The sequence below is a fragment of the Adiantum capillus-veneris genome, chromosome 19 (assembly GCF_014529385.1).
Source record: "Adiantum capillus-veneris isolate H3 chromosome 19, ASM1452938v2, whole genome shotgun sequence".
NCBI classification, from domain to species: domain Eukaryota; kingdom Viridiplantae; phylum Streptophyta; class Polypodiopsida; order Polypodiales; family Pteridaceae; genus Adiantum; species Adiantum capillus-veneris.
The window spans coordinates 50,633,420-50,660,520 of NC_140949.1; the positions used below are offsets into that span (position 1 = coordinate 50,633,420).

Sequence of the window (27,101 nt, forward strand, 5' to 3'; positions counted from 1 at the left end):
AAACGCCAGTCCTCATGTGAGTCCTGACTCAAGAAGAGCTGATATAAATCTTTCTCCAGTTTGGCTAAAAATGCCCTTTTCTTGCGACGTACTATACGCCGAAGAGCAATCCGAGACTGCTTATATGTGATGATCCCAAGTGTAAGCTCTTTCTGGACCTAGGTTCTCGTGTCTCTGCATTCCTCGTCGTACCAACTGTTTTGAGGCATGTTCCCAGAGCCTCTCTTCTGATCAGGCTGAGTATGTGGGTATGCCTCTTGTGCTGCTCCATGTAGTATCTCTGTTAGCTGAGAATTAATCTCCTCTACAGTATATACTGGCTCAGCTGCCCACATCCTATTATAGATCTTTTCCACATAGACTGAATCAGTCTCTGGCGTGAAAGTATATCTTGTGTGTGTCTTCTTCCTTTGTACTTGAGAGGCATTGTATTGGAAGGAGATTGATAAGGTCAAGAGAGCATGATCCACTGCAATCCCAACCGGTCTGGGTCCCACCTTAAAGTCCTCGATACTAGAAATAAAGCTTGGTGAAGTCATGACATAATCCACTGTACTGGCCCCATGCCTGTGCGGGAAGCATGTGAATCCCCCAGATAAAGGGAAATTCTCTAGACCATTAAGTATGGCCAAACCATGTGTAGTTGCCATCTCCATGAGATGTCTCCCATATTCAGTGTGTTCTTTATCCTGTGAGTTTCTAGTAAGCCCCTTCTGTGATAAATCCACTTCTCGGAGCATTTCCTCAGAAGTATCATAGAATACTGCTTGAGAGTTGGCTGTTCTGGCATTAAAGTCTCCTAAGAGAACGATATCTCCATCTCTAGAGAACTCCCATATGTCATTATTCAATATGGAGAAAGGGGACTGTCCTTTAGGTGAGGAGTAGACTGATGTACTTGGAGGGAAGTAGCATATAGCGATATATAGAAATCTACCTGTCTCCGCTCTCATTCTCACCCACATATACCTTGCTTGTTCATCTTTCCTTATAATCTGTAGTAGTGGTTTCAGCTCCTCTTTAAATAAGACTGTTACTCCTCTTGAACCCCGGCTACCTCGTATAGATCTCTTGTCTGGTCGACGAGCTGTTTCCCATAAATACCCCTTCACATGTGGCATAAGCTGTCCCGGTATCTGGTGTGTCTCTGAGTAGAAAACTATGTCTTTGTCCCTAAAGCTGTCTTCAAAGGCACCTACATCTAGCCTATATGATCCATTACAATTCCACGCCGCTATCCGGAGCGTCGCCCCGTAGGTCTCGCACCGTCATGATGAGCGCTTTTCCAGAACCACTACTTTCCCTCCTCTATAAAAGGCGATTTTCCCCTTTTCTCTTGCTGCCTTGATCTCTGGCACAACTCTTGCATGTGTGCCACTTGTGCCAATGTAAGGTCATCTCCCAGGAAAATACCGGTTTTCTTAAGAGTTGGCCTCTTCTTTAGAAATTCTTTCCTTATTTCTAAATTCGGGAAGCAGAGAATGAGTGCGCTATCCTTTACGTTTCCCTTCTCGTCGATTCCTTTCTTGCCCACTCTCCATGCACTTGTGTGAGTAGGCTCTGTGATGCCCATGCGTTGTAGCAATTCCCTCACTTCTTCATCTACATTCTCTTTGTCTTTGACTCCTGTGACCCGCACATGCAGAGCCCGATTCTTCCTTTTCTGCTCTTCCTCAATGGTCATATTAATAATGGTGGAGGTAGGTGTGGTCTTAGGTATCTGGGCCTTCCCTTTCTTCGCATCCTCAATCCATTTCTCTGCTTCATCAACCTTTTCTTGTGTCTTACAAAGACGTTCCATCCATGAAGATGCCGTTTTCGATTTCTGTTCATCTCCTTCCCGTAGAGCTTTCATCTGATCCTTCATGTCCTCGAGCTCCTTCAGCACCGAGGGTTGGTCGTCTCCCTTCTCCTTAGTTGCAAATTTGCAAGCCGCAAGTTCTCCTTTCAACTCCTCGATTATTGCATCTTTTTCCCCCATGTGCTTTTCCATATTTGTTCTCCATGCTTCAAAACTTGCTACTGAGTCATCGAGTTTCTTTTGCATAACGCATTCTGTTACATTTACTTCGGCCTAAAAGTACAGGGGACTAAAAGATGGGCTGGTTCCCCCCCCCCCCCCCCCCCCGCCGGTGAAAGTATCTTTATTATTGGGAGAAGTTTATACAAGCACTTGAATGGAACGTATCACCACGCTCGTTCTAGAAAAAGACTCTATGATTCATGGAAGCCTCGGCTTCCTATTCGTCGGGCAGAACCCTATTCCAAGGAACTTTTGTTCCTTATTCCGAATCCTCGAGAACCAAGGTTCTCGCCTCTGGATTTCACCTTTGAGACTTAGGGCATGGCATCCATGCAACCCTTTCCGACTTTGTTCCGAGAACCAAGGTTCTCACCTATGGATCTCACCTTCGATACTCGGGGCATGGCATCCATGCAACTCTTTTCCGACTCTGTTTCCAGAGTCCTCTTCCTACAGAGCAGCTCTGCGTTCCTAAACGCGAAGTCCTTCCTTGGGAATCTCAAGTTCTGGATCACAACTCGAGAGTCTACCTCTCTCAGATCAGTGGATCTACCATCAAACGTAGGGTGCGAAACCCTTGGGCTGATCTTGCTCTAGTTCCTCAGAGCGCTTTTCTCCTACAGAGGCTCATACCTTCCTCTGCTCCTACTCCCTCCGCAGAGAGGAAGTACACCTTCAAATAAATACTCAAAGATCATAACATGAAAAAACGTTACCTTTGAAGTCATGACACTTGAAACTCAACTCGGTTCTCGAAAAGCAACTTCCCGGAAGAGATCTCGACGCGGAGAAGTTTCTCTTCCAATCCTACACACAAAAAAGTGTGCTCCCGGGTTCCTTCTCGCAAATCAGCCCTGTCTACGATGTTTATGGGCTGAAAACAGAGAAAAACAGCAGCTTGTCGTGATGGAAATACTTTCCGTAGGCACTTTTTCGCGATGGAACTCGCCTACATAGTCTTGGCGTCATCAGGTACACTCAAGGCGACCGTGGGCATCACCAGCGGTGTCGACTCTTTGCGGTGGAAATCTGTCACAAATTGATGACGTGGCAGTGCAACCCTGATTTTGCGCTGACATGATGACGTGGCAGACTGTACGAATTTCCGTGTTTTGCGTTGACTGCTGATGCGGCAGGTGTACAGATTTTCGCAATTTGCGTTGGTGCTTTTTACTGGCAGATTTTTGACAAGTTGTTTCTGGAACAATTTGCTTTTGAGTTTGATTGCTTTTGGGGCTCTGCTTTTGGGCATCCCTTGCAAGAATAAAAGATCCCTAAGGGCCTCACTTCTCAGGGGCATCTGGACGCAGAGTCTGAGAGCGAGGACCTTGCGGGAGTTTTACTTTGCTCAAAGATTAATATAAAAGAAATACCGAAAGGGGCCCCAGTCTTTGGGGCCAATCTCTCTCGGCATGGAACTACACCGGGCCGTGTCGACCAAAATGAACTGTGATTTTAAAGTTGTGAAGTATTTTAAGTGATTCTCTCTCGTGTTGCAACAGATTCTAGACTTGGGATGCCCAAGTTTGTTACAGTGGTATCAGAGCATTAGGCGTGTGCTTTTCTCAAAGCATATTGGTCCTACTAAAGAGCAAACAGATCACTTGGGCACAATTTTGGAAATTGTTATTGAAGAATCTTTGTGTCCAGACCTGGGACTTATGAGTCACTCTCACCCTTACTTCATCGCGCATAGGCCACGCTCCCGTCTTCATCGCCCCGTCTTACAGGGCATAAAGTCATTAAGAATCCCAGATTTATATGGGTTCTTGTGAAGAATCTGATGGAGATAACACGTCTCAACGGGAAGGCAAAGAAAAGTTGAAATCCGGCACGGGAACTGAAGAAAAGAGTGAAGATTTGGGCAAATTTGGGTAAAGTTTACCATACAAGAATACAAGTGTCCACTGCAGGTTGACATGGGTGTGAAAAGATTTGATGGTCCAGAGAAACGAGATTTGCGAAATACCTGAAAATTACCCGATTGATGAGATTCACTCAAGATGGCGTGAGGCCATTGATTCTCTTCTCAGGACGAGACGAAAGCTGAAAGTACATACGAGTGCACAAAAGCGGAAGCTTTACTCGCAGGAAGAGCAAGAACAGAACTGTTGACCAAAAGATGAATCAAATACTGGAAAGGACACTGAAAGAAATCTTGTTGTGCTGAACAATTGGTTGTTTGTGAGCAGATAATCGGAATAGGAGCGAGGAGCTCGCTTTTGCATGGATTCGGAAGCATAAAGCTAGACATCCACTCTTTTGCAACGAGGTGAGCCATCTCCTTGCCGTTTTGCAGGTGAAATCAAGGATGAGATGGTGAGATGGAGAGCGGCGACAGCTTAGGAATGAATCGGATATCCTTTCAATTCGAGATAAGAATGATGAATTTGAATGAATGAATGATGATGCATATTGAATGATTTTAGTGCATCAAGATTCCCATATGCATGAGATGTCTGGATACTGTGGTGAGCGCATCAAGAGTTCGTGCGGGATGATGGCTACAGAGGGATCTAGGTGCATCAAGACTTCTGGATGGATGAGATGACTAGATGATTGAAACATTGTGTTCAGTATGAACTAAGTGTTTGAATGAAGAACTTTGAAATAGGAATTTTCGAAGATTTATGTATGAAATTAATGTTGTCTGGAAAAACTTGCTAGTTGTGTGCAGATAATAGGTGAAATTGATGATGATGAATGCAATTGCGAGCAATGAACGCTCTTGAATGAACCCGATAAGTATCATGAATTTTGAATAAAATTAATGTTTTATGAAAGAATCTGAGAATTTTGGACAAAGAGCAGAATTAAGAATGAGACGATGATTTTGGAGCACTAACAGCTCCCGAATGAACCTGATAACGAATCATGAATCACGACTATTTCAATGGAATGAAGGATTGAACCACTCTTTTCAATATGAACTTAGTGATGGATTGGGATCCGCGGAAAAGATTTCTTGCACACGACAGTGCTTGAGGCGAATGACTACTTGCACACGATAGTGCTTGAGTCGAAAATCTCTATAGACATGATTGCAATATGGGATTAGTTAACCTGACATCAGTGAGGTCCAGAATGGGTCTAGGTCTGGTTGCTAAATACGATGCTGGCAGTCATGGTCTGAGATTTGGAATGAAATTTTTTTCTGTGATTTGTCATGTGATGTCCTGTGATGTCGAGTGATGTCCTATGATGTCGAGTGTTGTCTTGTGATGTGACCGTCGATTTGTAAAAGTGCTAGATCTGTCGTGTCTAGTGCGTCGGTACTAACAGTCAGTGTCTACTAAGACAATCCATGGCCTCTGTCTGTTTTGCAAGCGTAATCGAGGGCGATTACAATTCTTTCAAGAGGGGGGTATGTCACAAATTGATGACGTGGCATGGCAACCCGGATTTTGCACTGACATGATGACGTGGCAAACTGTACGGATTTCCGTGTTTTGCGTTGACTATTGACGTGGCGGTTGTATGAACAGAGCCCAAACGTTCCGAAACGGCGTTCCGGACGAGTCCCGTTCCTGAAACAGAGATGGGAACAAAATGCCGTTCCGGAACGGGGTGTAACCGGAACGGTGTTCTGGAATGGGGGGGACGAGGCGGAACATGAGGCGGAACGGCAAAACGCGGGACGGAACGGGCAAAAGTAGGCATTTGGGGGGAAAAAGTCGGCTTTTGGGGGTAGATTTGGGGCTGTTCGGGGAACATATTTGGTGCAGCTTGAAGACAGGTTAGGAGGCATATTTGGGGTTGTTTAGGAGTTTATTTGGGACTAAGCTGAATGGAGGTAATTCAAGCCTTACTCTAGGTGGACCGTTCCGGCCCTGTTGTTCCCGTTCCACTCCCCCCTCCTCCTCCCCGTTCACGTCCCGTTCCCATTCCCCGTTCCCGTTCCGGGTAACTATGCACCAATTACCACCTGCGCGCAGCGCGAGTACAGGGCAGGAGAAGTTGACGCCATCAGGCTGAGAGAGAGGAGAGCGAGGGGTGGGCAGAAAGGCCGAGGGTAGATCATAGACTCATAACTACCATCACCATCAAGAGCATTATCTTCCTACGTTGTATAGGAGAGAGCAATGGGCTGTAAACCCTAGCTCGTGCGCGCAACCTCTTTCCGGTGACCTGCTCTGCCCTTGTGCGACCTCGTGAGCTGCACCACTACTCTACCCTGCGCGAGCTCGCAACCTGCAGCTGTGCCCTCTTGCTGACGCGCGTGCTGTTGTAGAGATGCAGCCCTGCGTGACTTACTTTCCCTGCGTTTCTACAGCCCTGCACAACCTGCCTGCATGACCTGCTTCCCTTGCGCGCTCAGCAGAGCCTTGACGACCTTCTCCCCCTGCGCGCAAACCCTCCAAATTGTCTCAGCCCACGAGTGCGAACAGAGAAATGAAATGTTATATTAACGTCTTCAAAAGGCCAAAATGACCTATGAGACCAAAAAGTTACAATTGGTGAATCTGATACCATGTCTGAGTACGGAAATTACTAAGTTACAAAGAACTAACACTAAAACACTAAGGAGAAAGGAAATTGCGGGGGGGGGGAGTTGTGGGTTCAGATGAAATCTCTCATCGGTCGCTGTCGGATCTCATCAACCTCCTCCATGTTCAGTACTTTTGTTGGGCGTCTTGCATGTCGAGCTAGAGTGATCTGTATCTTCTATTGCAGCCTTCGTCGGTAGTGGGAGACCCCCCGAGGTCGTGGACGTCTGGATTTGCTCAGTGGCTCGGTCAAGCAGTGTACCTCTAGTATGAGTAGGCTTTCAGATCTGCTGTAATGACTACTCCGTTGGCTCTCCTCTGGCTAGTGTAAATAAATCTGTGATTCGTCTCTGAGACTGTCTTTCCCCTGATGTCCTCAGCAAGCTCTCCCTAAGTCTGCACAGCTCTAGCAAGAACAATCCAAGACACCTCTAATCCTTGTATCTCATGACTCTAGAAAAAGGTCCGAACCCTTCTCTGAACAGACAGTGGAAGCGGCCGCGTATCTCATAGTATGCCGGGCAGTGACATGTGTAGTGCAACTCTGTCTCTGGCTCTAAGTGACATAGGTGACATATCCTGGCTCCTACCGGCACCCCTCGAAATCAACCAATCTCGATCTGGAGCTGTTGTGGGGATGTGCGTATCTGTCCAATAGCGCATCTTCTCCCATGAGATAAGTGTGTATCCATGTATGCAGGCCTAGTCACAAAGCTGTCCTCCGTGAGTTGGAGAAGATGCTCTCTGTAGAAGGCCATCTTTGTGCCCAACTCCTGTGTCGACAGTATCCATGTGCTCCTAGTATTTAGCTGAATTAGATCCTGACGTATGAGTCTGGTGATCTCTGTCCGTGTGAGAGACAAGGAGGGTGCATCCAGGGAGTATTGAAGTGGAGGTAATCTATCCATGTTGAGACCATGTGACTGAAACCATGTTGTCATCTGTCCATACCAACATGCTGTATCGCCTCGTAGAGCTAGTTGTCCAGATGACTCCAGGGCAAGCCGAGCGTATCTATCCCTGGGGAGATCCCATAGACCGTGCATAAAGGATACTGATCTCGTCAATGCCTCCACCACGAGGGGGGGGGGGGGCTAGCTCGGGTCGGATAATCTCATGTGGTACTGAGGCCTCAACCCGAATCATCCGAGCGATCATAGAGACCAGAGGCCTCTCCATACATCTCCATCCATTTGTGTTGCCGGATCTCCCATGGTGTAACAAACTTGGACACTCCAAGTCAAGAATCAATCACGACATCACCAAATAACCACTTCAAAACAGTTCACAGTTCACAATAGATTTGCACTGGCCCGACGGAGTTCCGTGCCTAGAGATATTGGCCCCAAAGATTGGCGCCCCTTTCGGTATTTCTTTTTGTATTAATCAGTCTTCAAAGTACAAGAGTTGATCGGGTCTCACTCTCAGACTCTGCGTCCAGATGCACTGCAGAGTGGGAGCCCAAATCACTTAGTTATTTTACAAGGGATGCCAAAAGCAGAGCCCCAAAAGCTCAAAATCAAAAGCCTGAAAATAAAGCAAAGGATCTTTTCTCTCACAAACTCTCTTGAGTTTCAAAAATAAAGCAAAGTTTCTCTCTCTCTCTCTCTCTCTCTCTCTCTCTCTCTCTCTCTCTCTCTCTCTCTCTCTCTGATAATTGCGTAGAGAAAAGCAAGGTCAAAAGCTGCCGTCAAAACAGCCCGTGATTTTCGCCGCAAATCCCGCTTCCATATTGCTACCACGCGGCGTTTCGGCCGCCAGGGAATTAGGGTTTCCAGCAGTTAGGGTTTTCGCAAAAATTAGGGTTTCAGATTTTAGGATTTCTGCAACATGTCATCCAAACCCTAGTGATCGGGCAACCACGTCATCACTTTGTGACACACCCCCCTCTTGAAAGCATTGTAATCGCCCTCGATTACGCCTGCAAAATAGACAGAGGCCATAAACCGTCTTAGCAGACACTGATTGTTAGTACCTACGTACTAGGAACACACATCTAGCACATGTACCAACGACAGTCACATCACACGACATCACATGACATTCAACATTGATTCGGATCTTAGAGCATGATTTATCGGCAATGTAGCTAGCAATCACATCTAGATCCAATCGGGACCTCATCGATGTCCGATTGACTAACCCCTATTGCAATCATGTCTATTCGAGATCAATCAGACCAAAATGCTGCAGTCATTTCGTCTATGAGTTCCTGCACTTAAAAGAAGTCAAGAATAAATCAGTATCATAATCAGGAATTCCATTTCATAAACTCATCGAGCAGAATACTGTCAGCTCTCAGTATCCTTGAAGCTCAAAGAGACATCAGTGACTTTAGTATCAAAATCAAGGCATCTGTTGACAAAGGAGCGGAGTAACTCCCCTCTTGTGCATCCCACTGCACCAGATCTCCAGCCAAGCTGAATTTTGGGTTCCATTTGGAGTAGACTGTGCTAAACCAAAACCCTTGAGGTAAAGTTTTACAATCTGAGGAGTATCTGCTAGGTCCTCCTCCTCCATCCACTTCGCAACCAATGCAAGATAGTTCTTGAACTTAACCAAGCACCGCCTTCGGACTTTACCTTTATTCTTCGTATCCTTATGTGCCAAAATCTGTTTAGGAACAAGGATCTCCTCATTTTCTTCCACTTCGGGTTGCTCATCAGGCTCCCCGTCATCAGGCACATCACCTTTAAAAGGTTTCAAGAGACTCACATGAAATGCATTGTGAATCCTCCAAGTATCAGGCAATTTCAGTCGAAAGCAGACATCATTTATCTTTTCAGAGATCTGGAAAGGTCCGTAGTATCGCATACTAAGCTTTGGAAAAAGCCTCTCCTTTCCTTTTTCTTTCTCAGGCGTGTCTTCTCAAAACGTAAGAGCACCCTGTTGCCAAATTGGCTTTATTTGACAGAAAAATAATTCTAAATGAATTATTGGATTTATAAGTGAGAGGGTTTTCTCGCTTGGAACACCAAGGAAAAATAATTCTAAATGAATTATTGGAATTTTAAGTGAGAGGGTTTTTCTCACTAGAGACATCCGAGTACAGAATATTCCTAGTGCGTCATTCAGAGTAATGACGGGAGCACTGTGAAAGGGAATATCTGTAAGGCCACCAGGAACGGGTACTTTTGATGCGTCACATCAGATGGGTGACAGGGAGCATCCGGAAGAAGTATCGGACCATCCGGGAACGGACATCTCTGATGCGTCATAGGATGGGTGACATAGAGCATCCTGAAGGAGATTGTACCGTAAGTTCGGTAGGAAAGGACTAGGTGATGGGTATTCCTGATGCGTCACAAGGTGGGTGACGTGTGCATCGGAAAGGGAATATCCATAGTCGGGAGGAAATTCCGAACTGTGTTAGAATTGTGCACAAGGAAAAAGCAAGCACTTGAATGAAGATGGGTTCAGAGGAAACTTTGAGGAAAAACAAATGCTTTCTGAGAAAGCGGGATTGCTTTTTGGGAAAGCAGATGCTTTCCCGCGAGGAAGTCTATGTCTGCATTGCAACTGTGCATGTGATTGCATCCAGGGACGCCTGGGAAGTGCTGTGAAAGCATTGTTTTTAGCTTATAAGGTTTTATTGAGTTTTTGGGCAGGTTCATACTATTTTTTAAATACGCCGGCCGCCCACTTAATAAGTGGGCAGCCATCTGATAAATAAGGCAACAGATCAGCCAGCGTTTTCTCTCTCTTTTTTTGGCAGAACAGAAAAAAAAATTTGAAAAAAAAAAAAAAAAAACGGCTGCGATCTCTACGCGAGCAGCTATTCGTGCCCGTGGCTAGGAGCTATAAAAGCATCACATGCCCCCACTCAGAGGGGAGGACCAATCTTTGCAAGGAGGAGATGCTGCTGCAGATTTCAGCCGTAAAAAAGACGTTGCCGGTGATGCCCATGGCTGCCCCAAGTGTACCAGATGTCGCCAAGACCCAGTGCGCGAGTTCCCTCGCGAAGAAGTGCCTACAGAGCGTGTTTCCATCGCGACAAGCTGCTGTTTTTTCTTTGATTTCAGCCCCTAAACGTCGTAGACGGGGCTGATTTATGAGAAGGAACGGCAGAACACACCTCTTTTGTGTGTAGGATTGGAAGAGAGGATTTTCTATGGAGAGATCTCTTCCGGCGAATTGCTTTTCGAGAACGGAGTTGCGTTTCGAGCATGGAGACTTTGAAGGTAACGATTTTCATGTTATGAACTCTTGAGTATTTGTTTGCAGGTGTACTTCCTCTTAGTGAGGGAGAAGGAGCAGAGGAAGGTATGAGCCTCTGTAGGAAAAAAGCGCTCTGAGGAACTAGAGCGAGATCAGCCTAGGGGTTTCGTACCCGAGTTTGGGAAGTAGATCCACGGATCGAAGAGATGTAGTCTCTCAAGTTGCGATCCGGAAGTTGGGATTCCCAAGTAAGGACTTCGTGTCTGGGAAAGCAGAGTTGTTCTGCGGGAAGAGGACTCTGGAAATAGAGTTCTAAAAGAGAGTTGCAGTGATGTCATGCCCTGAGTCTGCAAGGTGAGATCCAGGGTGAGAACCTTGATTCTCGAGGAATTGGAATAAGGAACGGAAGTTCCTGGGAATAGGTTTTTGCCCTAGGAATCGGAAGCTGAGGCTTCTGGGAACCATCAAGTCTTATTCTAGAACGAACGTGGTAATACGTACGGTTCAAGTGCTTGTATAGACTTCTCCTCAGTAATAAAGATACTATTACGGGGGGGGGGGGGGGGGCAGCCCATCTTCTGGTCCCCAGTACTGTGTCGATCTTCTCACTCTCTATCTCTCTCTCTCTCTATTTATTTCTCTCTATATCCTCTGGCTTCAGTAATAAGTGATCAATCCTATTTATCCGAATGTATTTTATATTGTTATGCGCTCCCGTTTGTGACAGTGGTATCAGAGCATGGTCTCCTCTCTTTCTCTGTAAAGGAGGACGACTCTGGGAAGATACGGGAAGAAACCATGACAAGCCAAGAGAGAAGTAAGCAGGCGGAACCCTAAGTCTTGCAAGGAAAAGCTCGCAGAGTTGGAAATTTTTTTTTTCTCTCTGCAAGAAGTCGACACAAGGCTTGGGACTCTCTGAGAAGGCAACAAGAGCATGATGCTCAAGAACCTAGAGAATCCAAGGAGCGGAATGCTCGAGATTCTTCAGAATCCAGAAAATATCCATGAACGTCAATCCAGAACTATAGCCATGAAATCCCGTCATTCCAGGAAGGATATGAAGAAGGTCTCTAGACCCAGGAACACTTCCAGTCAAGTTTGATACTCTTGACGGAAGGGAAGATGCCACGAAAGCTACCGCTTTGATTCGACAAGTTTGAAGTTGCCTTTGCAAACGGCAATTTCTGAAAAAGCGTCGAAGATGAGGCATGTGATTAAACACCTCAAGGGGATTGCAAGTACTTGGTGGTATACCAAAGCTCTGCAAGGAACTTACAACAAGACTTGGATTTAATTCAAGGCTGAATTTTTCAACAAACTTTTTTTCTCTACGCTTTGAGATAGGCATCCAAGAAGATTGGGGTCGGTTTGCCCAATAGGAACACGAGTTATTCCAAGAAAGTAGTGGTTCACTCTTGCCAAGGTAGCTCCACTCTTGACCCTCTTCGAGGAAGGAAAGATGAAGAAATTCAACGAAGGACTTTTGCCTGAATTTTGTAGACGCATCTGCAAAATATTTTGTAGCAGATGGTAGAGTCAGCAGTAAAAGCTGAAAGTGTACACCTTAGTGTACATAGAATCCAATCCCCGTAGTGGGACGGGAACCATTAAACATAGAAAGTTTGGAGTAAGGGAATTCAATCTAACTCCTGAGTTCTTGAATAAAAGACCCTTGAACTTTAAGTGAGAGGGCAGGTTTTCAAGCAAAGTTACATCTCTGCGGAAATCATAAAGTGCATTGTGCTTGTTTGCTCTTTTGCACGAGGTATGGTTATGTCTAACCGGGACTACTCACTCTCGAGTGTTTATGAGAGCAGGATCAATTTGAAACATTGTTTTCTAAGATGAATTGGTTTGTTCAACTAGCCGGAAGGTCAACTATTGATCTGGATTCTGGTATCCGGTAATTCTCGAATAGATTACCTCCTACTGCGGGTAGGAAAATTATCAAGGAACCATTCTGAGCTTTCAAGCAAAGAAAAGCTTTCATGAAGCTTGAGTACTCTTTAAGCCCACACCACCTACCCGGTAAGGGAAGATATGGTAGTGCTTTTCGCATAAGTGAATGAACACTCTCTTTACGAGGGAAGGAATCAGCGACGACTACAGCCTGTGCTCGAGGAATCCAAGAATTATTGATGAGCAGGTTTTGCTCTAAGATCGAGCCAAGGGATCGTCAAGTTGAGCGTCTTCGCTCTAAGGATCGAAGGAAAGGAAATTTCCGAGGCTCACTGAAACTTATGTACACCTTTGGGTACATGGATAACACAGGAAGATGCAGACCTATGCCAAGGAACTGGACGAGAGTTTGTTATACTCTCTTGAGCGCCTTTTTGCGTCAAGGATATTCCGACACGGGAATCTCTATTTGAGATGTGTTCGGTAGAAGGAATTTGAGTTTCTCTACGGAGAAGAGGTTTTTTTATGGTCGTTGATCATTGAGTACGCTATGTGCTATTACCATTACAGTAGCAACTTTTGGTTGCGGTATATGTTTCTCCATGAGCAGGTCAAGTAGCATTTACACGCTGCTGGAATAAATTCGAACTATTATGTTCGTAAGAGTAAAATTCGCCAACCGTTTGAAAAATGGTAAGAATTACCTTAACCACATATGGGAGAACATCATTGAGATCTAAAGCGTGTTCGCCCTGAAGTGGGCCGAGTTTGAACTTGTGTTCACAGAATGATATGGCTAGAATTTTATCTGCCTAAGATTTTGCGAGGAGTCCTAGATGCTTGCAAGGATGGCCTCTGCAAGGAAGAGACGCTAATGGGCTTCAGGAAAACACTGCTGGTGATAATAACTTGCAGGAGGAAAAGATTGGAAGGAAGCGCCGCCGTGCACAAGGAATCTTCGGATTGGAACTATTCGCCTACGTTGAGCGACGGCCCGAAACAAGAACCTTCTTTAAGGTGATCGCAAATTGTGAAAGAAAGACACCGAGCTTAATGCTCTATGACTTGAGCATTCCCTATGTGGGAGGACACAAGAGGTTTAATACCCTCTAAACTAACAGCGTAGGATTATGCACAAAGACAGATACCTAGATTGATTTCTAGGAGGATTATTCTTTTTGGATTCAGAAGGTGGAATTGAGTTAACAGACTCTCGAATGAGGAAATGTTCGATCTGTTGGAAAGACGCGAGTGACGAGTTCTTCCACGGCTCATAAGTTTGATGATTGGTGAAGGATATCCTCGAGGTACTAGAGGAAGGACATGAACCGGTAAGCTAAGTATTGAATTATTGGATTTTTGAATTTTTGTTTAATTTAATTTTTAAGTTCTCTTTTGAGAAAGGACTAGCTCAACTCACCATTGAGCAAGATTTGGAATTTTTCCGATTTCTCCTTGGCAGTTCAGTTGGACCTCTACAGTTGAGGCAACTATTTATAAGTGAGAGGGATGTTGCCAAATTGGCTTTATCTGACAGAAAAATAATTCTAAATGAATTATTGGATTTATAAGTGAGAGGGTTTTCTCGCTTGGAACACCAAGGAAAAATAATTCTAAATGAATTATTGGAATTTTAAGTGAGAGGGTTTTTCTCACTAGAGACATCCGAGTACAGAATATTCCTAGTGCGTCATTCAGAGTAATGACGGGAGCACTGTGAAAGGGAATATTTGTAAGGCCACCAGGAACGGGTACTTCTGATGCATCACATCGGATGGGTGACAGGGAGCATCCGGAAGAAGTATCCGACCATCCGGGAACGGACATCTCTGATGCGTAATAGGATGGGTGACATAGAGCATCCTGAAGGAGATTGTACCGTAAGTTCGGTAGGAAAGGACTAGGTGATGGGTATTCCTGATGCGTCACAAGGTGGGTGACGGGTGCATCGGAAAGGGAATATCCATAGTCGGGAGGAAATTCCGAACTGTGTTAGAATTGTGCACAAGGAAAAAGCAAGCACTTGAATGAAGATGGGTTCAGAGGAAACTTTGAGGAAAAACAAATGCTTTCTGAGAAAGCGGGATTGCTTTTTGGGAAAGCAGATGCTTTCCCGCGAGGAAGTCTATGTCTAAATTGCAACTGTGCATGTGATTGCATCCAGGGACGCCTGGGAAGTGCTGTGAAAGCATTGTTTTTAACTTATAAGGTTTTATTGAGTTTTTGGGCAGGTTCATACTATTTTTTAAATACGCCGGCCGCCCACTTGATAAGTGGGCAGCCATCTGATAAATAAGGCAATAGATCAGCCAGCGGTTTCTCTCTCTTTTTATGGCAGAACTGAAAAAAAAAATGAAAAAAAAAATTTGAAAAAAAAAAAAAAAAAACGGCTGCGATCTCTACGCGAGCAGCTATTCGTGCCCGTGGCTAGGAGCTATAAAAGCATCACATGCCCCCACTCAGAGGGGAGGACCAATCTTTGCAAGGAGGAGATGCTGCTGCAGATTTCAGCCGTAAAAAAGACGTTGCCGGTGATGCCCATGGCTGCCCCAAGTGTACCAGATGTCGCCAAGACCCAGTGCGCGAGTTCCCTCGCGAAGAAGTGCCTACAGATCGTGTTTCCATCGCGACAAGCTGCTGTTTTTTCTCTGATTTCAGCCCCTAAACGTCGTAGACGGGGCTGATTTATGAGAAGGAACGGCATAACACACCTCTTTTGTGTGTAGGATTGGAAGAGAGGATTTTCTATGGAGAGATCTCTTCCGGGGAATTGCTTTTCGAGAACGGAGTTGCGTTTCGAGCATGGAGACTTTGAAGGTAACGATTTTCATGTTATGAACTCTGAGTATTTGTTTGCAGGTGTACTTCCTCTTAGTGAGGGAGTAGGATCAGAGGAAGGTATGAGCCTCTGTAGGAAAAAAGCGCTCTGAGGAACTAGAGCCAGATCAGCCCAGGGGTTTCGTACCCGAGTTTGGGAAGTAGATCCACGGATCGAAGAGAGGTAGTCTCTCAAGTTGTGATTTGGAAGTTGGGATTCCCAAGTAAGGAGTTCGTGTCTGGGAAAGCAGAGTTGTTCTGCGGGAAGAGGACTCTGGAAATAGAGTTCTAAAAGAGAGTTGCAAGGATGTCATGCCTTGAGTCTGGAAGGTGAGACCAGAGGCGAGACCCTTGATTCTCGAGGAATTGGAATAAGGAACGGAAGTTCCTGGGAATAGGTTTTTGCCCTAGGAATCGGAAGCTGAGGCTTCCGGGAACCATCAAGTCTTATTCTAGAACGAACGTGGTAATACGTTCGGTTCAAGTGCTTGTATAGACTTCTCCTCAGTAATAAAGATACTATTACGGGGGGTGGACCAACCCATCTTCTGGTCCCCACTACTGTGTGGATCTTCTCACTCTCTATCTCTCTCTCTATTTATTTCTCTCTATATCCTCAGGCTTCAGTAATAAGTGATCAATCCTATTTATCCGAATGTATTTTATATTGTTAGGCTATAACAATCCCTGTGCTTTATGCCTATCAAACTTGACCTTCTACCATACTAAGCAACTGCGCACAAACTCTTCCACATCCTTTTTGAGTTTCCGCCAAAAGAAGTATCTCTCTACCCCTTTCTTGGTGGTAGCAATGCCGCGGTGACCCGTAAAAGGTGGACAGTGGCATTCAGTCATAACCTTTTCCCTCAACGGCTGTGTAACGCACAACATGGTTCTTCTCATCAAGTAGCCATCCCGAATGGAATATCCCGCTATTGTCTCCCCATCCTGTATCCGTGTGAAAACGTCTGCAAAATCTGTATCTATGGCATACTGATCGACCATATCCTTGAAGCTCCTATGATGTATCGCGGAAATAGCCAGAACCAACGGCTTCCGAGACAAGCATTTGCCACCGCATTCTTCTGTCCTTGAACATGGACAATCTAGAAGTGAAATTGTGACAAGATGTTCGCCAGCTGCATCTGCTTTGCTGAAAGGTGCTTCTGTGACAAGAAGTAGCGCAAACTCTGATGGTCTGTAAAGACAGTAAAATCTGCTCCGAGTAGGTAATGCCGCCACTGAGTAAGAGCTTGGATAACCGCCAAAAGCTCTTTCTCATAAATCTGTGTTGTCATCTCCGGCCTTGAGAACAATCGACTCTCGTAAGCAATGACATGGCCTTCTTGCATTAAGACCGCACCCAGACTACGACCACAAGCATCACAATATACTTCAAATGACTTTTGCAAGTCCGGCAAAGTCAAAACTGGTTCCGTAGTCAATTTCTCTTTCAATTTTTGAAAGGCAGTCACCTCTGTGGGTCCCCACGAGAAAGAGACTCCTTTCCGTGTCAAGATATGCAAAGGGGAAGCAACCTCTGTAAACTTTCGAATAAACCGCCTGTAGTACAAACACAGTCCCAAGAAGCTTCTAACTTCATGGACATTCTTCAAATCGGGCCAATCACGGCTAGTCTCTATCTTGGCCGGATCCATTTGCACTCCTGTTGCTGAGACAATGTGTCCCAAAAAGTGTATCTCTGCTAGGAAAATTTCACTTTTCTTTGCATTAATCACTAACTTGTGATCTCGTAATGCCTGAAAGACTCGAAGCAGATGATCTGTGTGTTCTGCCTCATTCTTGGAGAAAACAATGATATCGTCAAAGAAAGTGCCAACAAATAGCCTGTACTCTCGAAAAATCCTATCCATCATCCGGTTAAATGTTGCAGGAGGATTGGTTAAGCCAAACGGCATCACCAAAAACTCAAATAACCCAAAAGTCGTCCAAAAAGCTGTCTTGTAGATGTCTCTCGGCGCGATTTTGATCTGATGATATCCACTCTTCAAATCAATCTTGCTAAAGCACGAGGATCCCTGTAATCTGTCGAGTATATCATCGATCCTAGGAGTCGGAAATCTGTTCTTGATGGTGATTTTGTTGAGAGCTTCGTAATCGATGCACATTGTTCAAGATCCTTCTTTCCTTAAAACCAACACCACTGGAGAGCAATATGGTGAAGTACTAGGCTGGACAAGACCCTTTTCCAAGAGGTCTTTCATTTGGTTCATAATCTCTTCATTCTGTGCTCGGCTCACACGGTAAGGTGGTCGGTTCGGTGGTGTGCTTCCAGGTATCAGATCAATGGTATGATCTTCAGGACGAGCAGGTGGTAACTCGCCTGGTAGGCCCTCTGAGAAGCAATCGGAATGAGAGTGGAGAAAATCTTGGCGTTCTTTATCAAGTTTAGACATATTTGTCCTATCCTTATCGCTCAATTCTTTCATAAAGGTGGAGTAAACAAAAAGACTAGATTTCATTAATTTAGAAATGGCGAAGCCGATATAGTAGGGACAGAGTCGCCCTTCAGTTTAATGTCAAGTACAATGGTTCCGCCCTTCTCTGTAGTCAATGTCGCTTTCCTCGCCCTATAATCGACCATGGCATTGTTCGTGGTACCAGGGAATCCCTAAGAGAACATCACAACCTTCCAAAAGCATTATGTAAAAGTCCTCATGCCCCAAATACCCCTGACAATGCAACCGAAGTTTGCCAATGACAGGCGTAATGGCTACGTCCCTACCGGGTGCCGCTAGAACAGCCTCTGCAAGTGGTCCCATCCGATCCGGACTGATCTCGAGCCGCGCCGCCAATTCCAGTGAAATGAAGTTGGCCTTGGCTCCTCCATCAAAGAAGATCAAGGCCTCTGGTCTTTCACTTTGCCCCAAGCTCGGCAAAGTTCTGTACTCTCGTCCATGGTGTTGGGATCGCTACCCACACAATCTGGAACCAGTCTTGTTTTCATCTTGCCTTTTCTTCCACGTTTCTCAGCTGCTCTCGAACTCTTAGGCCTTTCGTCGTCCTTGTCATTCTGCTCTTTCTGTGCCTTTTTAGGGTACTTCGCAGAGATATGTCCATGTTCCCCGCATCCAAAGCACTCCCCCTCCTTGATGAAGCGAGCTCTCTCATGAGGAGTAAGCTTGGGTCGTGCATCCTTCTTTTTTGGGTTGCTCTTTCTCTTTCTACTTTCATTCACTGAAGCCTGTTCGGCTCGTTGTGTCATGACCTCATCGGTGGGGTAGGTCATACTGCCAGAGTGAATGGCAAAGCCCCGTTTCGTATGACTCATCAACTCCTGAATAGAAGCTGACTTCTGTTCCAAGCAGTGATCTCGGATCTCTATAGGTAGACCCAAGGTAAACCGCTCAATCTGTTCTCTGAACGAGATCTTCTTGAATGAAGAGGCGGATAGAAAAGAGCTCTAGAATCTCTCACAATAAGCATCCACTGTATCTCTCTTGGTCATCGGAAGAAGATGGTTCATACATATTTGTCCTATCCTCATCATTCAACTCGTGCAAAAAGATCAAGTAAACAAACAGACTGGATTTCATTAATTTGAATTGGTCGAAGCCGATACAATAGGGACAGACTCGCCCTTAAGTTTTACATCAAGTACAATGGTTCTGCCCTTCTCTGTGGTCAAAGTCGCTTTTCTCACCCGATAGTCGACCATGGCGTTGTTCTTGTGGTACCAGGGAACTCCCAAGAGAACATCACAACCTTCCAAAGGCATTATGTAGAAGTCCTCATGCCCCAAATACCCCTGACAATGTAACCGAAGTTTGCCAATGATAGGCGTAATGGCTATGTCCTTGCCGGGTGCCGCTAGAACTGCCTCTGCTAGTGGGCCCATCCGATCGGGTGTGATCTCGAGCCGCGCCGCCAATTCCGGTGAAATGAAGTTGGCCTTGGCTCCTCTATCAAAGAAGACGAGGGCTTCTTGGTCTTTTACTTTGCCCCAAGCTCGGCAAAGTTTTGTACTCTTGTCCATCATGTTGGGGTCAGTACCCACGCAATCTGGAACTAGTCCTGTTTTCATCTTGCCTTTTCTTCCACGTTTCTCAGTTGCTCTCGAACTCTCAAACCTTTCATCGTCCTTGTCGTTCTGTTCTTTCGGTGTCTTTTTAGGGCACTTCTCGGAGATATGCCCAGTTTTCCCGCATCCAAGGCACTTCCCCTCCTTGATGTAGAGAGCTCTCTCTTGAGGAGTGAGCTTGGGTCGTGCATCCTTTTCTTTCTTTTCTGGGTTACTTTTCCTCTTTCTACATTCGTTTTTTGAAGTGTGTTCTGTCCTTTGCGTCATGATTTCATTTGTGGGGTAGGTCAAACTGCATGAGTGAATGGCAAAACCCCATTTCGCATGACCCATCAGCTCATGAATGGAAGCTGACTTTTGTTCTAAGTAGTGATCTCGGATCTCTGTAGGAAGACCCAAGGTAAACCGCTCAATCTGTTCTTTGAACAAGATCTTCTTAAATGAAGAGGCGGTCAGAAAAGAGCTCGAGAATCTCTCGCAATAAGTGTCCACTGTATCCTTCTTAGTCATCCAAAGATGGTTCCAAGCAGTATGTATGTCGCGTTCACACTCTCGAGTGAGCCAAGAAGAAATAAAAAGCCTTCTGAGTTTCAGCCATTTAACTGGCGCTGTCTTGTTTAATAGAAGCGTGGACCACCAAGTTCGAGCATTCCCCTTAAAATAAGAGGCAGCTCTCCGAATCTTGGAGTGCTCTGAGTAGCGTCCTCCCACGAAAGCGATGTCAAACTGCTGTATAAAAGACAAAGCCTTCGAAGCATCGTTATATCTTGAAAAAGTGTCAAATTTGATCGACTGTCCACCTTCCTTAAACTCTCGGACTTTCTTGCTTTTATCTTCTAGAAAGTCATACTGGTTGGCTTTATAAAAATTCTTCTTTTTCGCATAAAAATTGCCGTCGTCAGAGTCTGAACTGTCTGTAGACGAATCCTCTGTAGAACTGTCACTCACTGGGCGAGATTTAGACTTCTTTGCCTTTTTCTTGCCCTTTCCGAAGCGTTGTTTCTTGCTTCGCTTTTTGCCTTTTCTATCTTCTTCGCTCGAATCTGAAGAGCTAGAAGAATTGTCTGAAGAAGAAGACGAAGAAGAACTGGGTACTCCTTCAAATCAAACACGCTTCTTTTGTTTCTTTGCCTTATCAAATGTCGACTGACGAGCCAAATAACTTGGGAAGTCAGTGCCTTTTTTCTGCTTTTTGCCGTGCTTTTTAGCTTTGTTCTGCGCGTCAAAAAGTTGAGGAATCCGTGCATCAACCACCTCTTCTAATTCCTTCTCTGAATATGTCTTGTGAGCAGAAGGTTTCTTGAGAGCGGGTTTCGGGGGTGGTGTTGTGGTTTTCTGCCATGGTCGTGCACTTTGAAAAGAAGTCTCGCTCATATATTTTGCCAATTTTGGATCCTTTGCAAAACTGAGGATCATCTTTGTTGCATTGCCGATCAATTGACGACGCTTCATCTCTCGTTGCTCCGCCTAAGTAGGCCGAGGCGGGCCATACTCTCTGCCGGAATCTTCGTTGTGATCCCTACCCGCATCTTCGGATGCAGAGGGAGTCGACTGATCTTTGCGTGAAGCCATAGGTGCCGCGGAAAAAAAAATTGGGATCGGATTTCCCGTAGAAGAGAAATCGGCCGTGCTCTGATACCCCTGTAACAAACTTGGACCCTCCAAATCAAGAATCAATCACGATAGCACCAAATAACCACTTCAAAACAGTTCACAGTTCACAATAGATTTGCACTCGCCTGGCAGAGTTCCGTGCCTAGAGATATTGGCCCCAGAGACTGGCGCCCCTTTTGGTATTTCTTTTTGTATTAATCAGTGTTCAGAGTACAAGAGTGGATCGGGTCTCACTCTCAGACTGTGCGTCCATATGCTCTGCAGAGTGGGAGCCCAAATCACTTAGTTATTTTACAAGGGATGCCAAAAGCAGAGTCCCAGAAGCTCAAAATCAAAAGCCTGAAAACAAAGCAAAGGATCTTTTCTCTCACAAACTCTCTTGAGTTTCAAAAATAAAGCAAAGTTTCTTTCTCTCTCTCTCTCTCTCTGATTATTGCGTAGAGAAAAGCAAGGTCAAAAGCTACCGTCAACAGCCTGTGATTTCCGCCGCAAATCCCGCGTCCGTACTACTGCCACGTGGCATTTCTGCCGCCAGGGAATTAGGGTTTCCAGCAGAAATTAGGGTTTCCAGCAGTTAGGGTTTCTGGCAGAAATTAGGATTTCAGATTTTAGGGTTTTTGCAGCATGTCATCAAACCCTAGCAATCGGGCAGCCATGTCATCACTTTGTGACACATGGTGGTCTACTGAGGGTCCCCATACCTAAACTCCATAGAGCATAGCTGGAGTCACCAGAGTGTCAAGCCCAACGGGAGAAAACTCTGCTATCACAAGAGAGACTAGAAGGCTCATAAATCTACTGTCAAGCCCAACAGGAGAAAACTCTGCTATCACAAGAGAGACTAGAAGGCTCACAAATCTACGTTGCCAGAATGGGCAACTCCCCCCTATATAGAGAAGTAACATAATGCCCCGATCCACATCTCAATAACTCATGTCAAATAAATGGGAATATGAAGGGCCAAAAACATGAAAATAGAGCACCCAACAAAAATTCTTCAAGTGATACACCGGACAAAACTTGGGGAAAGCCCCGTGATGCCTAGACTCAAGAAAAGCCTCACAAGACTGGGCACAGCCACAAAGAAGTCCTCCCTCACAAGATCTAGATAGGAAAACCTAGGAGATAAAACTCTTACGGGAACACCCCTAATCCAAGCCTTTTAAAAGTCCATCCTGAGCATTTTCGTTCAATAAAGGTCCAATCGACTCGATTGTAAGCACCAAATCCACATCCTTTGTTGGAGCCAAAGATGTGGCCTATGTATCATGTTTCTTTTGTGTCACTGCGCAATTTGTGGAGCCTGTGGGTTTTCTTTGCGTATGTTTCCTAGATATGCTGTATGGCCTTGTTCATGTAAAGCTAATTTCTATACATTGCAAGTGCACCTATGTACATGTTGCATTTTAAGCAAAGTAAGATGTATCAACAACATTTCTGATGTAAGCAATTGCCTTCTTCGGTGATGTTATAGGGGGGGATGAACTACTAATATCGTAAAATCGTGGAGTCCACCTTAGACCTTTGTGCTTATTTGCAGTGACTGTCCCAGCTGTGAGAAGAATGAAGTCTGCATAAATGTCAGCTTCAACCTCAATAAAGATCCCAGAGAAGAAGAAGAAAGTTCATTTGGCAACGACTTTTTAGATCAACTAAATCTCATAAAGCATTCTGTTCTTCCATTGCTCCTGAAAACAGCTATTAAAGGTGAGTGACATAACTGCAGCTGTAAAGGTGAATCTTTTTTTGGCACATTGAATGTGATAATCGTTCTAGGCAGAACTTTTGAATAGCTGGGATAAGTTGCTGCCCGTACACATCTGCCAACTGAATTTCAGTGCAAGAAATCCTTTTGCTGGAATCTGGACTTCCGAACAACAGGACTCTTCATTTCTTCACTCTCCACACATGTCACAGCACATTCACATTTCCACCCTTATCAATAGTTTTGCCCATGCAGACAGTTTGCATGGGTCTGAACTTGTGTAATGAAAAGCAGATTCCATAAAGGTGAACAGTACTTGTTGGGCATTTGCAACCACTTTTTCAAGTAAAACTTAAACAAAAATCAAGGCTCAAAGCTATTGAGCTTCTTTGGAGTTACAAACTACTTGATTGTTGCATTTTACAAAAAACTATTCAGAATAATGAATTTTGTCTCAAATTTTGTTTCTAAATTCCGTCATTAGCATTTAGAGTAGGCTTAAAGGAGCTTCCATATCTAGGGATAGAGGCCAAAAAGATGATGATTATGGATTAAAAGTAAGAGGAGCATTCAATATAACAGTAGAGAAGGTTGAGAGATGAATAAAGTGACATCAATGCGGAATTGTACACCAAAGATGCTTGAAATTTTAGTTGATTTTGCATTAAGAAAAGCCTTTGTGAAATAGGCAAGTTATATCATCTACTTTACATGTCATTGATCCACATGGACACACCTTTACTTTATTGGACCTCTCAGTATTCTCTTACTTTGATTTAATCCTCCTATTTTCTTATGCTCTCATCTTGCAATCTCCCTCTCTTATGTGGAAGTTTACATTTGTTACAATGTGAGACATAAGATCACATAATCCACTTGGTGCCTAGATTAGTTAACATTCCAAGAACAAGGTGCACATAACACAGACCCATGATAGGTAACCACATGGGGCACATAGAACATCAGGGCCTAGACTCAATTTGAGCACAGTAGACAGACAACAGATATGTACGACGTGCATCACCAATCACTACACACCAGCACGTAGACATGCATGCACATAGACACAGACAGATCCATATGGACAACGTAGGATCATATGCATAAATGATCTCATAAGAACGTGCATTGACACATCTATGCATGTGCTTTGGGCGCGGACAGACACACATGCATGCCCTCAACTTTGGAAGGGTAAATCTAGTCTCAGGGCATGACAGCCCAATAGTCTTCTCCCGACTCTAAACTAAAAACTTAAAAAATCCTTTCCAGTAGAGATTATAGCCTCGATCCTTTTTTCTTGGATGCAATGTCCCTTGTCGGGAATCTCTATTCCTTGTTCTGAACTCCAGAGCCTACAACTCTCAGATTTCTGAATCTATTCCCAATCTCAGGGTATGGAATGTTTTGGGCTGATCTCACTCTGCTCCTTAGAGTTTTTTTCTTGAGAAAAGGCTATCGCTTTCCCCTTCTCCTGCTCCCTCTTGCACGGGAGAACACTTGCAACCAAAAACAATCATAGACCAAACAATCTAAACATGAAAAGCATCACCTGACATGATTTGGAACTCAAAAAACAACTCCTTGAAAGAGAACTCTGTTTAGGGAACCTTCTCTCCCAATCCTACTCATCGGAAAGGCGTTTTCTCAATATCCTTCTCGTAGATCAGCCCTGTCTACGATGTGTATGGGCTGGAAACAAAGAAAAACAGCAATTTGTTGCGATGGATTTGATCTTTTGGAAGTACTTCTTTGCGACGGAAATCTACTTGGTCTTGGCAACATCTGGTAAGCTAGGGGTAGCCATTTGTGAACTCAAATCCCAAGGGGAGGAAGTTTTGGGCACGTGGTCTTTTGTGCTATGTACCAACATATGTGTGCATCCTCTCTTGTTCAAGGGTTTCGATAGGCTGCATCATCAATTGGTCTTCCCAAAGCTGGAGAGAACTACTTCTTGGTTCTGTGTCTTTTAGAGCTCCTATCATAAAAATTCGTATCAACTTACAAGAGATGGAAAGTTCTTCTCATACAATGTCATAAGGATAGCTAGAGAAATATCATCTCTGTTTGAAGAACATGAAGGGACTACAATAACCTCAAGAGCCTTATCAAGCTCTTGGTATAGCAATAGCAGAAGTGTGAGGATCTGAAGGTGGACCCATTGGGATTCCCTGCCAATAGTGTGGCTTACCAGAGTGCTAGAACCTATAAGGCTCATGAATCACCAGCACCGACTCTCTCCAATGTAGACTGGAATTCCTCGGCAAGTGAATTATCCCTGCTGAGACTGAGTGTGGAAGTGTGTATGAATAACTGTGTGTGTGTGAATTAGTGAGGTGGCTGTGGTAGGGTGATGCATTTTGCGCATATAGTGGGCTGAGAATGTGCAGCGGGCTGCGGGGAATGAGGTCCTAGAGCTGTGAAAGTGCAGAACAGGTGTGAGGCCGAGTATTGAGGGCGGGCAGAGAATGTGCAGCGAGGTGGGCTGTGTGGTTTGAAAGTGCACCAATGACTGGCTGTAAAAGGAAAGCGCAGCAGGTAGGGGCTATGTAATGCTGGAAAGCAAAGGGCTGTGGTAGTGCTCGGGATGCAGGGGCTGGGCAATACGATGGGTGAAAGCAGGCAGGACAGCAGGGTACATGAAGGCGGAGGGTGCAGGAAAACGCAGGCTGTGCAGGCGAGCTCGAAAAGGATCAGGTCTCAACATGTGAGGTCCTCAACTTGTTTACCAAGGTAAAGCAGACTTTCCAACGACAGAGGCTGAGGGAAAGCTTCACCGAGCTCGCTGAGGGCAGGCAGTGAAGGTGTCCAAAACCAAAGATGAGCATATATATGAAAAGGTACAGATGATAATCAGGGCTGAGCTAAACCTTATGATGAGTGACTTTGAAAGGGAAGTATCTGCTGCCATGCAGACCTACAGAACTGAATTATATAATACACTCAAAGAGGAAACGTGAAGTGCTATGAAAGCCGAGGTCATGGTTACCAAGACACTGTTGCAAAAGCAGTTAGATGAGACAATTGCCACTTCTGAAGCATGGAAATTCAATGTGGAAAAGTTGATGAGTGAAAAGGATGCTGTGATTGAAGGTCTCAAAGGTGAACTTGCAGAATATAAAAGCAAGTTAGAAAAGGATGGGGAAACTCAGCCCTCATTGACAGAGGAGCTGAGTAACATTGGAGGAGGAGCAAAAGAGGAAGATGAGAGCTCTTCATATCCGTGGCACAGGTCTCAAAGACACTAACAATGTGGAAGAAGAATTTAATGAGCTCCTGAAACAAATGAGCATCTCTGAGCCTACGCACACATGGGCTTGGAGAGTGGGAAAGAAAGGGAAGGATGGGAAAGGTAACTTGAAGGAAAGAGCACTCATTATACGCTTTCCTACCTTGGAGGCTAAAAAGGAGTTTTTAAAGAAAAGACCAACACTCAAGAAGAGGGATGTTCCTAGGGGATGATCTCACTAGCACAAATAGCGCACATGCAAGAGAAGATGCTGAAGATTAAAGCAGGTAGAGAGAAAGGGAAAATTGCTTTCTATAGAGGCGGGGAGAGTGGTGATCTTGGAGAGGTGCACCACATGACGATGCGAGATGTATGGGACCAGCCTAAATTAGCAGCATGGAACTATAATGGGTCACTAAAGCTTGATGTAAGCCCCTTTGAAGACAACTTCAAAGGAAGAGACATCATCTTCTATTCAGACACACCGGGCACCGGGTAGCACTCTATCGAAGGTGACGGCATACTGTTGGGAGTCTACTTGTAGAGAGGAGGTGACATTAGAGCATGGATTTGGAGGAGCATTGTAAGGCAATAGGTGCAGTCCATCATTCATATTGGACGAAGGGATGAAGATGCCATATATCTGTGGGTAATGTGAGAGCAGAGACAGGTAGACCATTGTACATTGCAATATGTTATTTTGCTCCCAACAAATCTCACTATGCATCGCCCAAGAGACAGCCACCCTACGTGATTCTTGACGAGGACATATGGAAGCTAACTAGGGATGGGGATATCCCAGCGGTAATCTTCCTTAATGCGAGGACATCCGAGCAACAATCTTCCTTTTGTGACATGATTGAGGAGAGGTTGATAGAGATAGATACTATAGAGCTTAGACTTAGTTGCAGCTCACACGACGAGTACACATAGTATGAGATATGTACTGGAGATGGGGACAACACATGAACTAGCCTTTCTAAATGGCCCAGGGAGTTATCCGACATCCAATAGTTTTACTTGCTTTCCTTATAAACATGAATCCAGCACGGTAAATTATGTGCTAGCCCAAATAGGCTCCAACCCTATGTATCCAGGATCTCACGGTGGAGCCTCATTTAATTGGG

General features: G+C 44.9%; 1 protein-coding gene across 10 annotated transcripts in view; it reads left to right on the plus strand.

The window, feature by feature from the left end:
* Window positions 1–27,101, plus strand: part of LOC147433997 (DNA-directed RNA polymerase IV subunit 1-like) — a 170,184-nt gene that overhangs the window by 119,868 nt on the left and 23,215 nt on the right. For all 10 annotated transcript variants that reach the window (XR_015185334.1, XR_015185333.1, XM_086490632.1 and 7 more), the window contains one exon: window positions 22,581–22,747. Coding sequence is in view for 8 of the 10 variants with exons in the window: in XM_086490632.1 (XP_086346758.1) it covers window positions 22,581–22,747 (167 nt within the window). In the remaining 2 variants the exon portion in view is untranslated. The remainder of the gene's footprint in view (window positions 1–22,580; window positions 22,748–27,101) is intronic.